At 42.7% G+C, this 14759-nt stretch overlaps 1 protein-coding gene across 2 annotated transcripts in view; it reads left to right on the top strand.

Annotated features, from left to right (window-relative positions):
* Positions 1–11145, top strand: part of IQUB (IQ motif and ubiquitin domain containing) — a 66681-nt gene extending 55536 nt beyond the window's left edge. For both annotated transcript variants that reach the window (XM_075558616.1, XM_075558615.1), the window contains 2 exons: positions 1068–1253; positions 6449–11145. In XM_075558616.1, coding sequence (XP_075414731.1) covers positions 1068–1253; positions 6449–6625 — 363 coding nt within the window. In that variant the 3' untranslated portion in view covers positions 6626–11145. The remainder of the gene's footprint in view (positions 1–1067; positions 1254–6448) is intronic.
* Positions 11146–14759: the final 3614 nt, after the last annotated feature.

Here is a 14759-nt window from a genome sequence, read left to right as displayed (position 1 = left end):
TTCTTTTTACAACGTTTATATTTTGTGAACCTGCCCTTCTGTGATGATTGATGCTAAATTAATTTATGCAGCACCCCTATGAGGAAGAGTCATTATAAGAGTTGTAGCTAATATAGTTAAACTAGAATGACGTTTTAAATATTTATTTCATTAATGCACTTCCCTCTTCTGTTTCATTAAAATTGGCCTTTCAGTAACACAAGATGGATCACCTACTCTTCACCAAATCTTAGGCTTCGTTTGTCAAATGGAAATAAAAACTTTGGAAGGATTTTATATTAGCACTGAATTGGTTGTTACTGGTAGTTACTAGTTTTTAAAAAGTTTTTAATATCGTAGAAATGTAAGATAAAATTGACAAATGGGAAGAAAGACATATAGGTGGTTGTGGCCTAAAGATGGGGTAGGGCTGCACGATCGGTAACACATGGTCGTTTGAGCCGAATGAACAGATTTTGTGAACAATATGGGATTCTGTGCCAGTGAACGAGAGCCGTGCTGACACAGTGATGCAAGTGCTCAGCGGGTGACCGAAAGGCATGTGGTTAAACCCCCCGGCCACTCTGCAGGAGAAAGGTGTGACGCTCTGCGTCTGTAAAGGTGTGCAGCCTTAGAAACCCTCTGGGATGGGGGACAGTTGTAGTCTGCCCTATAGATTCGCTGTGAGTAGGAATTGACTCATTGGCAGTGTTTTGTGCTGTGCCACTGAACATTGCTGGGTGACACACACAATTTGGACTGAGTGCCACCTTTAAAGATTGTTGGCTGAAGCCACCAGCAGTTGTGCTGCAGTCAGCCTTGGCAGTCGATTACCATGGAGCAATTCTACTCTGTGGTATGGGGTCACCATGAACCTGACATGACTCAGCAGTGGCGTCTTTCTCTTTCATGTATTCTTTAAAATCTCATGAAACATTCCCAACCTGATTTTTTAAAAAAATAAGTCACTTTATGGGAAGACCCAATATGATTTTAAAATACATCCTTAGTTAATGGGGTCCTCTTAAGAGAATGGCATTTGTAGAAGTAAACGTAACCTTTCCTATCAAACTTGTTTTGACTCATAGCTGCAAGACATTCAGTACCTGGTTGAGAATATCTGGGCGTCCCAGTCGGCACTGAGTGCCTGGGACGATCTCAACGATCTGGTCATGGTCAGATGGGAGAGGTCCACGCAGTGGTCCCCCTGGAACTGCATTCTTCTCACCAAAGATGAAGGCATTGCGCACCTCAAGCTATCACATATTGAAGAGGTAAGTAAGGTGACCTTGATTCGCGGAATTTGTCTAGTAGGCAGACTTTTCCAGATCTGGAAAAGTCTAATACACACCTTGCTTGATTTAACTACTTGAGACAAATTAGAAAGCAGGGAATGCATGGGTACCAGCAGCAAAATAGGGTGATGGTACATAAGGAGGAGTTTGAAATTTTAAAAGGCAGCATAAAAAGATCCATAAAAGGTCACAATGAAGCATTTGAATGCCTGACCAGTGTTTCAATAAGACACTGCTCTTTCTTGATGGCAGGTGCAAGACCAGAGAAGGGGTTCGGTGTATAGTTGCAGTATGTTTCACACACGAGAGGTTTTCTTGTCCCAAATTACGAACATGCCTAGTTTAGCCCTTCATCATGAGGATGTCCTCTCTCTGAAATCTAAGTATACCTCATCTTGTTTAAGTTCGTGGCCTCTATTATCTCTAACACCGGCAATAGTACCTGTCATAGACTGTGGTGGTTGCTAGGCGTCAAATGAGTCAGTTCCAACTCCTGGCAACTGTACACCCAACAGAAGGAACACAGCCCAGTCCTGCATCCCTGTCCTGTAGGAGTCCCTTCTTGCGGCCACTGCGGCAGCCCAGTCACATGCCAAGGGCTCAACAGATGTTGGTTTTAATAAGTGAACGAATATGACGACTACATAGATAGTATGGAACCCTTTCTGATGAATCATCACGAGGCTGCCTCAAAGTCTGTGCGGAGTTATAGGCCCTAAGTGTCAGCTCTCCGAAAGGGTTATGGTAGCTCAGAGACCCTCTGTTTCATCTGGTGCCGCACAAACAAAATGTCACTTGGTTTCAGAAACTTACCTGGCAAGATCTGGAAAGCTGTCCCATGAACAGATCCCAGGGGCCCCTGGTGAGCTTCTAGAGAGCTTCCTCTAATTCAGCAAGCCCGGGATCCCAGGGGCTGGGCTGCATCCTCTGCCTTGTGTTGATCCAGTTGCTGGGCCTTTTATTCCATGGAAGATAGCAACTAAGGGAATATAAACAAGTGAATTTAAATGTAATTGTTACTTTGAATCGTGCCTCCCCATCCTGTTTGTTTCCCTTTTTGGGGGGTGGAGTGGGTTTGGGAAGAGCAGAATGGTATAAAGGGAGAGAGTAGTTAAAATTTCAGCTTTTAAAATAATGCTCCAGTAGAGTGGTTGTTTTTGTATTTAAATAATTTTATTGGGGGCTAGTACAGCTCTTATCACAACTCCAGTAGAGTTTTAAGAAGCCAGATTAAGAAAAATAATTAACTCTAGGGACTGAAAGAAAGGGCAACAAGAAATTGAAGCTCTGTTAAATATTATATTTAGTAAACCAAGCTGCCTCATAAATATTTCATCGTGGGAAACAGAGCCAATCCTCGCAGTATCGTTACTTGCAGGGCCCTTTGGTGGAATTGAAGTTCATTCCTAAAGCTGATATTCCTGGGCTGCTTTAATTAATCTTCAGAACTCCCTTTGTGTGTTTAATCAAATGACTTCAGTAGCAAATTGAATGTTCCATTCACTTCCATTTATAATTTGCAGATGCCAATCTTACTGAGTTTCTAAAAGTAGTGCTAAGATTCTAAATCAGATAAACCCGAAAGCATTTGATTTTATTATGGTTTGGGGGGTGAATATGTAATCTTTTAAGTACTAATATTCATTCCAGTCAGAGAGCTGTCTATGACTTGTAGTAAGTTCAGACATTTGTAGAATTCCCTTAATGCCCAGAGATTTACTGTCTCAGGAAGTGAAAAAAGCACTCCAGTTATGATCATCTTGATGCCTTGCAATCATGACGCAAGTTATGAGACAAACAAAACAAAATACAACAAGAAAGAAAAGCTTGTAGTTAGTTCAAGGATCATTTGTTGGCTTTTAGGAGTGTTTTCCAGTCAAGTCTGTTGGGGCACCATGTCCTGGCCCCAAAGTCCACTTTCAGCATTCCCTGGGGACCTTGCCACTCCATTCCCTTGCTGTTCCACTGCACTCCCCCAGTGCTTTGCCTCAGTGTGGTGGGATCAGGTTGGGCACAATTCTCACAGTGTCTCCAGTGCTGTCCCCTGCAGGGCCATGGGTCAGTGAGGGACGTCATGTCTCATAGTGGGGCTGGCCATGTGGTCCTCTCTGTGGACTGGCTGCTCTAATTGGGGTCATCAACCTCAGGGCCTGGTGAGCCAGGATGTGCTCCACTCTCTCCTCTTCCCCCTTCATCTGATCCCGTGTGCTCAGATCAGATATGCCCCCCTCTGGGAACTGCAGATTCAATGCCATCCTTTGAAATAAATTCTTCTGGGGGGAGGGGCAGGCATCCACTTAGTATTTGGTACTGGGACCAGCCTCCCAGACCTCTTCACTGGTTCCCTACTCCACGCCGGAATGTTGCTTTCACACCTTGAGGCACTGAGTTGAAGTCTGGTTCCTCTTTCCCTGTGGGAACTCCTCTTCTTTGGTTAGAGTTGCTTCTGATTTCACTGGATGTATGGACCAGATTATGCTGATCTCATCTGCAATGATTGCTATTTTGGCTCTCTCCCGGTACTTTGGGAACCCAGATGGAGCAGTGACTGGGCATTTAGCTGCTTGCTAGAAGGCCAGTGGTTCAAATCCACCATCCACTCTGTAGGAGAAAGTTGTCTGCTTTTGTGAGGATTTCTGACCTACTGTGGTGAAGATTTCCACTCTGCCCTACAGGGTTGCTATGAATTAGAATCGATTCTATGGTGGTGTTAGTGGTAAAGGTACTCTGTAAACCTCGATTGTTCTGCGTATGTATAAATTAATATAACATTCTGGAATTGCTCTGTTGTCAGGTGCTATGGAGCCCCTTATGCACAAAAGAAGGAAACGCAGCCCAATCCTGCACCAATCTCCCAGCTATGGCTACATGTGAGCCCACTCTTGTGCCACAAGCCAGTCCTTCTTACTGATGGCTTTCCTCTTTTTTGAAGACTGTGTCCTTTACCATCCACGATGCCCTTTTCCGGGGACTGGTCTTCTAAGGAACACTCTGTGGTATTTCTTTCAAGACAGATTTGTTTGCTCTGGCTGTCCATGGTCCACTTTCCATATTCCTGGCTAACACCATAATGCAAATGAATCAACGCTTCTGCATTTTCCCTAATGAGACAGGGCATGGGAGGGAAGGTGGAGATTATGAAAGAGCATTCGCAGAGTACAGTATCTTGGGGCTATGTTTCCCAGAACTCCTTGCCACTACAGGCAACATTACCCTCGATGCCAGATGAATTTTCCAAACCATCTCTTGCTCACGGATACTTAAGGATCTCTGTTTCGCAGTTGGGAAGTGAGAAAACACAGACTGCTCATGCTGGCTGGGAAGGTTTTTCTTACTCGTAGGAGTCATTCTATAACATTTGCTTTGCAAAAGCCCCTTTCTGAACCTCTAAAAGTCAATCTTTATTCAGGGCGGACAAGAACCTAAGCTCCAATGACATCTATTCACCATCAAACTTGCACTTGATTATGAAACGGATGGAAATACCCTGGCCTGGGTCATGCACACCTTGGTCCTCAACATGACATCTGTGCTTTTTAAGTCCTTCAAAGAGGCCTGAGCAGCAGAGGGGAAAGGCAAGGTTTTCAACTCTCATAGAGGGTTATCATCTTGGAGATCTACAGGGACAGTTCGTCAGTGTTCTGCAGGCTTGCTCTGCGTCAGCATGGCAGTGAGTTTGCTTTCGGCTGGTATGCAGCAGCCTTGCCCATTGAAATATGTTGGTAAGATTTCTAGACCTACTGCGTGTGTCAGGTGAGTCCTGAAAGTGCAGTGGTTATGTGTTGGGCATCAGGGGACAAAATGAGGTTTTTCTACTCCAGTAAGGAGCTACAGTGTCAGAAACCCACAGGGTCAGTTTTACCCTGTCCTATAGGGTCACTATGCGTCAGAATGACTTGATGGCAAGCGGTTTATTTTCAGGGGGGAGGGCCGATGGGGGTTCAGCGGGGGGTGTTTGTCACAGGAGCCTTGGTGGCATAGGGGGTTATGCATTGGGCTGATGATCTTGTGAAGAGAGCGTGAAGGCCCTTACAAGGTGGACATGGAGGTAGCAAGCAGAACCACCAAAGAAAAGTTTGCGTGGTCCCAGCAACAATACCTTCTTTACATTTAGCTCTGGGGAGGTGGAAGGGAATGTGGGGGGAGGTCAGATGCTCACAGGCATCTTCCCTGAAAGCTGTCCCTGCCAGACTGCTGTCTCCCCACACCACAGGAGTGGGCCTGCTCCCTGCTGCTAGAGACAATGGATTAATGAATGGTCTCTATCAGTTGAGCCAGGGAACAGGCCCAACTGATCTGTGGCATCCAAGGTTAGGCTACCATCCTGTATCTAGGATCCGCCCATCTTGCCACATGTATACCCCCAATCCCTCCTCTGCCTATTGCGTATATTTCTCTAGACTACCCCCCTCATTACTGTATTACCTATAGCACAGCCCCTTCCTGTGAGGTTTATCCTCACCTGCAATTAGGGGGCTTGCATGTCCCCAGAGAATATAAAAAGCCTGGGCTAGCATTAAATCTCTCTCTCCCTCCACGTGGACCACCAAGCGGGGCTGAGGTGAGCATGCTACTATGAACTGTGTCTGACTCCATTAATTTCAATACTTCTCTTCTATCTCTCATGCTCTCTATGACTTTACTATGATCTTTACTTATTATCGCTGTACAATTGCGCCTACCGGACCCATAATGATGTGTTAGGGGCTGGCTTCCCCTGACAAGGGAAGACCGATTTTCAGGGGGAAAAAGAAAGAAAAACCAAGTTGATACTTGTATCAGTGTTGAAGTAGCTTTAAAGGCTGACATAGATTTGCCGAGAGCCCCAGAGGTGGCGAGGGCACACATGCAAACGAGGAAGTCCCAGTTTGGACCTTAAAACAAGTTTCCTGGTAATGGAAGAGGTTCTTTAGCAAATCAGCACGATTCTGATTCAAGGTAATGTGAGCTGTGTTTAACATACACTCACAGTGTTTGCAAGTGCAGAGTATGGGCTGATTAATTTGAACTCTGAGCAGTCTTCCAGGTTAAAAAATCAGAAAGATGTAGGCAAAGTGGGGAAGTGCTTAGAAGCTGAAATAACTATGGTGTACCGAGGCATGACTATGTTTTTGGCTTTGCTATATATATATATCCGTGACATTTAATGGAATTTGATTTTCTTTCTTTCTCAGGGATATGAACCCGTGTTTATTCACAAGATCCGACACAAGCACATTCTGGCCAAGAACTATTTTTCTCAGATTCCACTGCTGGCTTCTTTCTTACAGGAGGACGAGGAAATGGATGAGATCAGGAAAAAGCACCATCCTGACACATCGCTTAAGATCATAGAGCCCAAGAGAGCCTAAGTTTAGGAGGAACAAGGGCTGTTTGTTTGCTGATCAGTGTTTTTGCCTGTTGTTAATAGAGGAATACAGAGGCTACACAATATCACAACAGAACTTTATCAATTTTTGACAGTAGTAAGAGAAAGCATTCCTATATCAATGTTTTATTGTTAGGCAATTCATGTTAAGTTGTGATGCTATTTTCATACCGAAACTAATGTTGTAGAGTCAACATTTTGTTTTTACATACTCCACATCAGATTTTTATTCAGATTTAAAGTGCATTAGAATTACATCCCACAGACAAGCAAATGGAAACGAGACTGTACTTTTTAATACAGGCAAATTACTTTGCTGGAGTCTGCTCAACCCAGAAGGGAGGGAGCATTATAGAATTCTTTCCTGAAAATCATTACAAGTTAAGATAAAGATTTTTGGGTTCAATGGGGATTTGGATCTTTCCTTTTTCTCTTATACTCCCACCTTCCATTCTTTTTAAAACCCCAATAAGACAACTGAAACTATTTATAAACAAGGAAAATAATTGCATCCCACAATGGAAATAAGGTCCAGATCGGAGCTATCTTGTATCCTGAGAGAGAAAATTACTCTTGGCCCCATGGGGAAAGTCTGTTGTCTGAATAAACTGGGATGATCTTTCTCTGTTTTCTCTTTTAAATAGAAAACAACTGTCCTGTCTATCATCAAGTATCCATATACACATGCCTTACCTCACTGCCATTGAGCTGATTCTGACTCATAGCAAACCCTATAGGACAGGGTAGAACTGTCCCTCTGGATTTCTGAGCCTGTCACTCTATGGAAGTAGAAAGCCTCACTTTTCTCCCATGGAACAGCTGGTGGTTTCAAACTACTCACCTTGTAGTTAGTAGCCCCCCCCCCCCACCTCCACAAGATTCCTATGCACATAATACCCAATTAAATATGCATTCACATAGTTTTCCTGGTCAGCAATTGATGAAGCTGTATAGTTCTCTCAAGTTTAGTGATTCAGTCAATCCAAGTATTAATATTTGTTCTACATAAACATTTCCCAATATGCTACCAACACATTTTATGGAATGTCTGCAGAGTTTTCACTTGGCAAATGCATGTCACACTGCAACTGTGCCTAAGGAATTGTGCAAATCAGAGGGACATGCTAAGTATTTTCAAGTTTTGCTCAACGCCACGCCTTCATGGAAATTCTATACAATACAGTAGAAATGGGATTAGTCTGGGGCTGCTGTGCTCCCCGGTGAGCGGGCAACCATTTACCAAAATGGGCTTTCACTGGAATGTAAATGGCCAGATTTTCACAGGACAGTTTGTGAGAATTCCCCCCTCCCCTCTGAGAGAGAAAAGGCTGGGAAACAGAGAGAGATGGGGGAAAAAAGACTGAGGATTTCCAAACTGCCTCAGAATTGAAGAAGCTAATTAATAGCATTTGTTACAGGAATGAAAGACTTGTGGACTAAAACTGAAAGAAGTTGGCCACAGAGAGCCTTTGAATTGCACATGACTGAAGGTGCAATACCCTACGGTCTCTCTGGGAAGCAGTACAACCAGAATAGCCCACAGAATGAAGGACGGCCAGACTTGTGCTTTAGACATTTTATTAAGAGAGAACTGTCCCTGGAAAAGGGAGAAAGACAGCCTTTAAATTCCCATAAAGAGTTACAGTCTGGGAAACCCACAGGAGTAGGTCTGTCCTGTCCCATTCTGTTGTTATAAGTCAGAATTGGGTGAAAGGCAGTGAATTTGGAGTTTTGCGTTTTGGAGTCCCTGGACAAGAACATTCTGTTTGGCAGAGGGTCAGGGAAGGAGGAAGACCCTCAGAAAGGTCAATTGACATTGTGGCTGCGACAATTATGAGGACGGTGCAGGACCGGCAGCATTTTGTTCCGTTGAACATGGGGTCCCTGGTTCAAAGCCAGATGGGTGGTACCCAACAATGACAACCTTAATTTTGGGCTGGAGAAATAATCAGGGTTGGGGAGAAAGCTCAAAGCACAGAGGATACCACCCTAACAATCAATTCATTAACCTTCTTCCTATTCTCATTTGAAGTTCATTCTGATTTTACACTAGTTACCAATAATTGCCCACAGAAGGAGCTAGGAAGGGTAAGACCAGAGAGCAGCATCTTCACAGCATCTGCCTTCCCGACACTCCTCTACTCCACACACAACTACCAGCAAGTGAAACCAATACCAAGAAACGATGGACTGAGAGCACCTGCCACTGTTTGGCCAAGAGACTCCATTGACTCAAGAAATTCAAGTTTGTTTATTTCTGCAAGGACTTACAGAAGGTAGCTGAAGTTTATTCCTGCCAAACTGCTTCAAAGTACACTCATATAGGCATGAGTAAGAACTTCATATAAGTAAGTAATTTTGCATGAAGAACATGTCCCAGCCCAGTCCGACTCAAGTCCAGAGTCTTCAGACTCACATAGCTGCAGGCTGATGATGCAGAGGATGCAGGGAGGTCACCCAAAGAGTGCCATGTATCCAAGGTTTCGTGGGAGGGTGGCAAGGTGACAGCTCCTAGGGTTGGGTGGCCCACTTGGGGCCACCCCTAGATGCAGACACAGAGTCCTGGTGAGGAAGAAGGTGAATGGTCAGAAGACTAGTTCTCACTGTCAGGCTGTGACCTGATTGATAGTTTGAACTCCAACCCTACACATGTTCAAGTTCATATGAAGTCTAACTGCCACAAGATGGAAGCAATCTGGTCAAAATAAACTTTACATCACAATAGAGAGAAAAAAAACCGGATAGAGAAAACACCCCAAATCCAATGTAAAGATACAATCTTTAAAAAGGGTCTCATAAGAAATCAGAACAAATATTCTCCAATAAAATAGCCTGGTTGTAATAAAAATAATAGAGGTAACCCAAACTTAATAAAGGTAACCCAACCTTCTTTTCTTAGCTTCTCAAACATGTTGTTTGCATTAGCTTTTTCTATATCTCATACTTTTGATTTCATACTCAGGAATCTACCATTAACAGAAAAATCCTGAAGATTTACCCCCATGTAGGAGAAAACACTGAACATTTTAAAAATTCACATTGATGTGAAGTGACTTCAAAAGCCTATTTATATGATGCTGTTAGCTCTTTTTATTGTTTTGGGAAAGAAAAAGCAAGGTTGGGGAAAATTGCTGGAAGATAAAATGTGGGATATAAAAGGACTTTTCCCCAGTTCTCTCCCCCAAATATATATGTCAGACCTAGGACACTGCTTGCAACGAGCCATCCAGAGCAAGCAGACCCTACTGTCTGTCCCACCATAGGTGGGGGTGGGGCTTCTCCCTATGGTTAGGGAGAGTGGATTGCTTTCCTTGAAGGGCTCAGAATAAATCAAGTCACCACCTCAAGGACAATCAAGGTTAGGCCTGTATCATGAATCTAGGATCTGCCCATCTTTTCACATACATACCCTTAATCCCTCCTCTCCCTGTAATGTGCACATCCTTAGATCATCCCCCGCCCATTACTGTATTACCTATAGTACAACCCCTTCCTGTGACATATGTCTTTGCCTGTAATCAGGAGGCTTGCACAGCCCCCAAAAGATATATAAGCCTTGGTTAGAAATAAATCGCTCGCTCTCTTTCCTCTCCTCTCCTCCACCCATGCTGTGCACAGACCTGGCAGGTGAGATCATGGCCATCCAGGAGTGGGCATGCTACCATGAAATGTGTCTGACTCTTTTGGTTTACCTTCTCTTCTATCTCTTATTCTTTATGACTTTACTATAATCTTTATATTTTTTGCTGTACAATTGTGCTTACCGAAGCCGTGAAGTGTGAGGGGCTGGTTTCCCCCACAATAACACCCAATTGCTACGTGAATACTAAACCCCAAACTAACACATTGGTGGTGGTGAAAAGCAAACCTGGTCCCTGAAAGCTTCAACCAGGGATTTAGCTAGATTGGCGCAACCATCTTACTAGAACCCAGAGGAAAGGGATGAAGAAAGGAAGGGGAGCAAAAGTAGTGCTGGCAGCCTCACCTCTACTAGAAATCATCGGAGCCTTGAGGGGAACAGAATAGGGGGAAGCCATTATCAGAGAATTAAGCCAATTTCCCTAACCTGATAAGAGACTTGGGTCCTGAGTTGATAATGCTGCTACCAAATACTGGAGTGATTTTAATAATGAAAGATATGTATAATTGGAAAGTTTTAAAAACAAGTGGGAGGGAAAAGGGCCACATGGAAAAGAGGAAAAGAAAGCGATATCAATCCCATAGATCTTCCTTCTCCAACACTAAGTACCGGAAGTCCAGGAAGGAACTTGTTGACTGAAAGACTGCAAATTTAAAGAGAAAAAAGCCATTTTATTCCCAAGTGTTTTCAATGTATAAAGGCAATAAAAAGACCTTTTTAAAAAATCTCTATGTACCCATTCTGTATCCCAACAGACCCCCCAACTATTGAGGCATGGTGGGCCATGAGCAACCTCACAAGTCTCTGTACAGGATTGTGATCATTTGTATGGTTATGAGACAATGTCACAATAATTTCTCCAATAAAAACACATTCTGTGAAAGCCACCATTCATCTGTCACTTTGTTAGACCGTGGAGCCTTGTGTGTTTCTGTGGTGCTGAAAGCTATGCCGCTGGTATTTCAAACACCAGCGTGGTGACCCAAAGTGAATGGTCTCAACAGAGTTTGCAGACTAGGAACAGACCAAGAACAAAGAATAGTCTATCCACTTCAGAGGAGTTAGCCATGGAAAAGTGTGGAACAAGGGATATCATTGCTGACAACAGATGGAAATGGCTGAAAGTACAGAATACCAGAAAGATGTTTACGTGTGCTGCATTGACTGTGCCAAGGCATTTGACTGTGTGGCTCCTAACAAACCTGTGACAGCCTTGAGAAAGCAAGGAAGTCCAGAACGCTTCCTTGTGCTCGTGTGGAACCTGTACATGGATCAAGAGGCCGTCATTTGAACAGAACAAGGGGATCGGAATGGTTTAAAATCAGGAAAGGTGTGCATCAGGGTTGTATTCTCTCATCATACTTATTTAATCTGTTGCTGAGCAAATAATCAAAGATGTTGGATTATATGACAAAGAATGTTGTATCGGGATTGGAGGAAGACTGATGAAAAGCCTGTAATTTACAAATAACACAATCTTGCTCACTGAATTTGAGGAGGACTTGAAACACTTGTTCATGAAGATCAAGGCTGGCAGTTTTCGTATGGATTACAATGCAGTGAACAGAAGACCCAAATCCTCACAACTGGACCAGAGATTAAATACATGAGTTTGAACTGTAGTGTTGGTGAAGAATATTGAAAGTATCATGGGCTGCCAAAACAGCAGACAAATCTATTTAGCGAGAAGTGCACCCAGAATACCCTTTATTGGCTAGGATGGTAAGACGGTCTCGCTTACTTTGTACATGTTGTCAGGAGAGACCAGGCCCTGGAGAAGCATATCACGGTTGCTAAAGTAGAGGGGCAGTGAGAAAGAGGGCGACTCTCAAGGAGATGGATTGACATAATGTCTTGAGCAATGGACTCAACCACTGAACAATTACGGAGGATGTCCAGGACAGGGTGGTGTTTTGTTCTGCTGTACATAGGATCACTACGAGTCAGAACAGACTTGAGGGCGCCTACCTACCACAATAACATTGTATGACATGACTGCTCTATGGTCGCTAAGTTTTGCTACCCATTACTTAGTGCTGTTTCCTCATAGTATGTACTAGTGGGAAGATATGATTGAATTGATCAGCAGATATTGTCTCTCCCTTCATGAGAATGTACAGAATGTGGACACAAGGAGGACGACATACCTAAACAATGACCACTTCCCTTCTCTTCCATTGTCCAGCCAGTGGATTTGGCAGTCTTGATGCCTCAAGGGGGAATTTCTACAAGGCCCACAGTACTATTTCCACTGAACTGGAATCAGGACTCACAAAGTAATCCTTTTGAGAATTCAAATAGCTCCATCAGTGTGTGTCTTCCTATTTTCTATGGATTGAGAGCCACCAGTAGCCAGTGGAGATAAAAACGTTTTCCATTTTTTATTCTAAGATTATTTTATGCTACAGCAAGGCTATCTGGCATCTTCAAATGATATTCTAAGCAGTGTAGTGCCTGTGTAAACACAGCACACCATGTGGCTTTCCTGGATCCAAGAACTGCCCCGGGAGGAAGAAGGGAGGGTTCCACAGTGGGCTCTATAGACACAACTTGCAAGTCCAGAAGCTAGATCACACATTACACTTCGCAGAACAGTAATATACATTTAAAAGCGAGACAGTTTCAGAGGAGACTTGAAAAAGTTTTCGTAAAGGAAATAGTGTACTAGATGAATTTTTTTTGTGCAGAACCCAAATTCTGATAGTCCTCTTACCAACGCAAACTTCATGCTCTGCAAAATTTTAAAGACACCAGTATTTCACAGGTCAAATACACATAAGAAGATAGATGAACGTATTATCCATGTATAACATGCTCAAATGTGTAAACTCAATTCTTAGTCATGATGATTTGAGAGGAAGCATTTCCATTACAGTCCTTATTGTTGTACAATTCTATAATCAAGGCATGAAAATATGTATTCAACTATGAACCTCTCAAATACAAACAGTTGTGATAATAAGAGAGAAGCAATTTTACCTTTCCTAGCATCTTTGAGACTGTGGTTACAGGATATTTCCAAAACAAACAAAGGAAATCGAATTTCTTCTCTCATTCCCACAGACAATGTGGAAGTAAATCACAATCCCAATATATGCACAATAGGAGCGATAGTTCTCAGATTCTAGAACAATTGTATTTTTATGTTGTGTCAGAGCTGAAAGTAAGAGATCAAAACTGAATTTAGAAGTATTTAATCATTGCTAACTCAAGGAAGTGAAAGGGTATGGAGATGAACTCTGGGGATGTGGAAACAAATCAATCAAGCCTACTTTTAAAAGTTTTTTCATGCCGGGATTGATCTCGTGTATTTTGTCATTGCGGGTAACACTCTTGAAATTTGGTTATATGTGTTTCTGTTTTTCAGGACATGAAATCCGGGATTGATGAACCTACAGAGGCAGCGAGTAGAATAAGGGATCCTGGGGGTGCAGCTGGAGAGGGAGGGTAATGGGGCTGAAATCAAATTCAAGAAGGAAGACATACAGATGGATGTGATTGAACTATAGAATGATAAAATATCTGTATTAGCTTCCAATAAAATGAGTTTGGGGCAAAAGAAAAAATTTTCACAATTGAGAAGCCTATATTTTTCAACTCTAATAAAGTAATTTATTGGGGGTTGATATTTTGAATTCTGAATTGCTTCACGTATGAGAATAAGAGTAGAAAACGGATATTGAATAATTTTCCCCCAATAATTCTTCAAATTGTTATCAGTTGTGTTCATAAACCATCCCTCTTGGACAGCACGTTTTTTTCCCCCTTTCTGATATTTTTCCCCTCCTGACACTTTCACTTCTCAACTTCCTGTTTTTCAATCCGGGCTTTGAGCAGGTTCATGCTAGTTTGACTGCTGCTCATTCCCAGCCCAGGTGTACTCATTACATCTTAACAAGATCTCCCAGGTGATTCTTATATACTCACCTAGGAGGGTAGACTTTGACTCAGTGTATCTGGAAGGAGCTGCAAGTTCTCAGTGACAGGGCAAAATGAAAAGAACCAGTTCACAGCCCCAAATCTCAGGTCAGTCCAACGAAACCTTATTCATTCATTTATATATTTACTGAACATACTATGGATGCGATTACATTTTGGGACTAAATTGCCAAGGCAAAAACTGCCCATGGTTGCAAGAAACTCATGTAACAGAGACTCAAATCGGTGCGACTTTCTGTGTCCCATCACCTATGAAATAAGGCTGGCAAAACTTTACCTGTAAGATTATTCAACAATGATGTGTCTGTATAAAATATCTGGGACACAGAAAATATTTAATATTTGTTGAATGAATTGATAATGTTTTCTTGCCTTAAGCTTTTTTTAAGGTCACATAATTTATTTTAGGTGCCATGTTCGTGGGGGCAGTCATGCTGAATTATGTTCACCCTACAATTACTGTTTATTTTCTTAGTGGCCGGTGTGGATAGTGTAAAATCCTGACATAGCCCCTTGGGAACTTATCGAACAGTCACTG

Source organism: Tenrec ecaudatus, chromosome 9, assembly GCF_050624435.1.
Source record: "Tenrec ecaudatus isolate mTenEca1 chromosome 9, mTenEca1.hap1, whole genome shotgun sequence".
NCBI lineage: Eukaryota > Metazoa > Chordata > Mammalia > Afrosoricida > Tenrecidae > Tenrec > Tenrec ecaudatus.
Note: the sequence above shows the minus strand (reverse complement) of the source record. Positions and strands in the feature narration are given on the sequence as shown.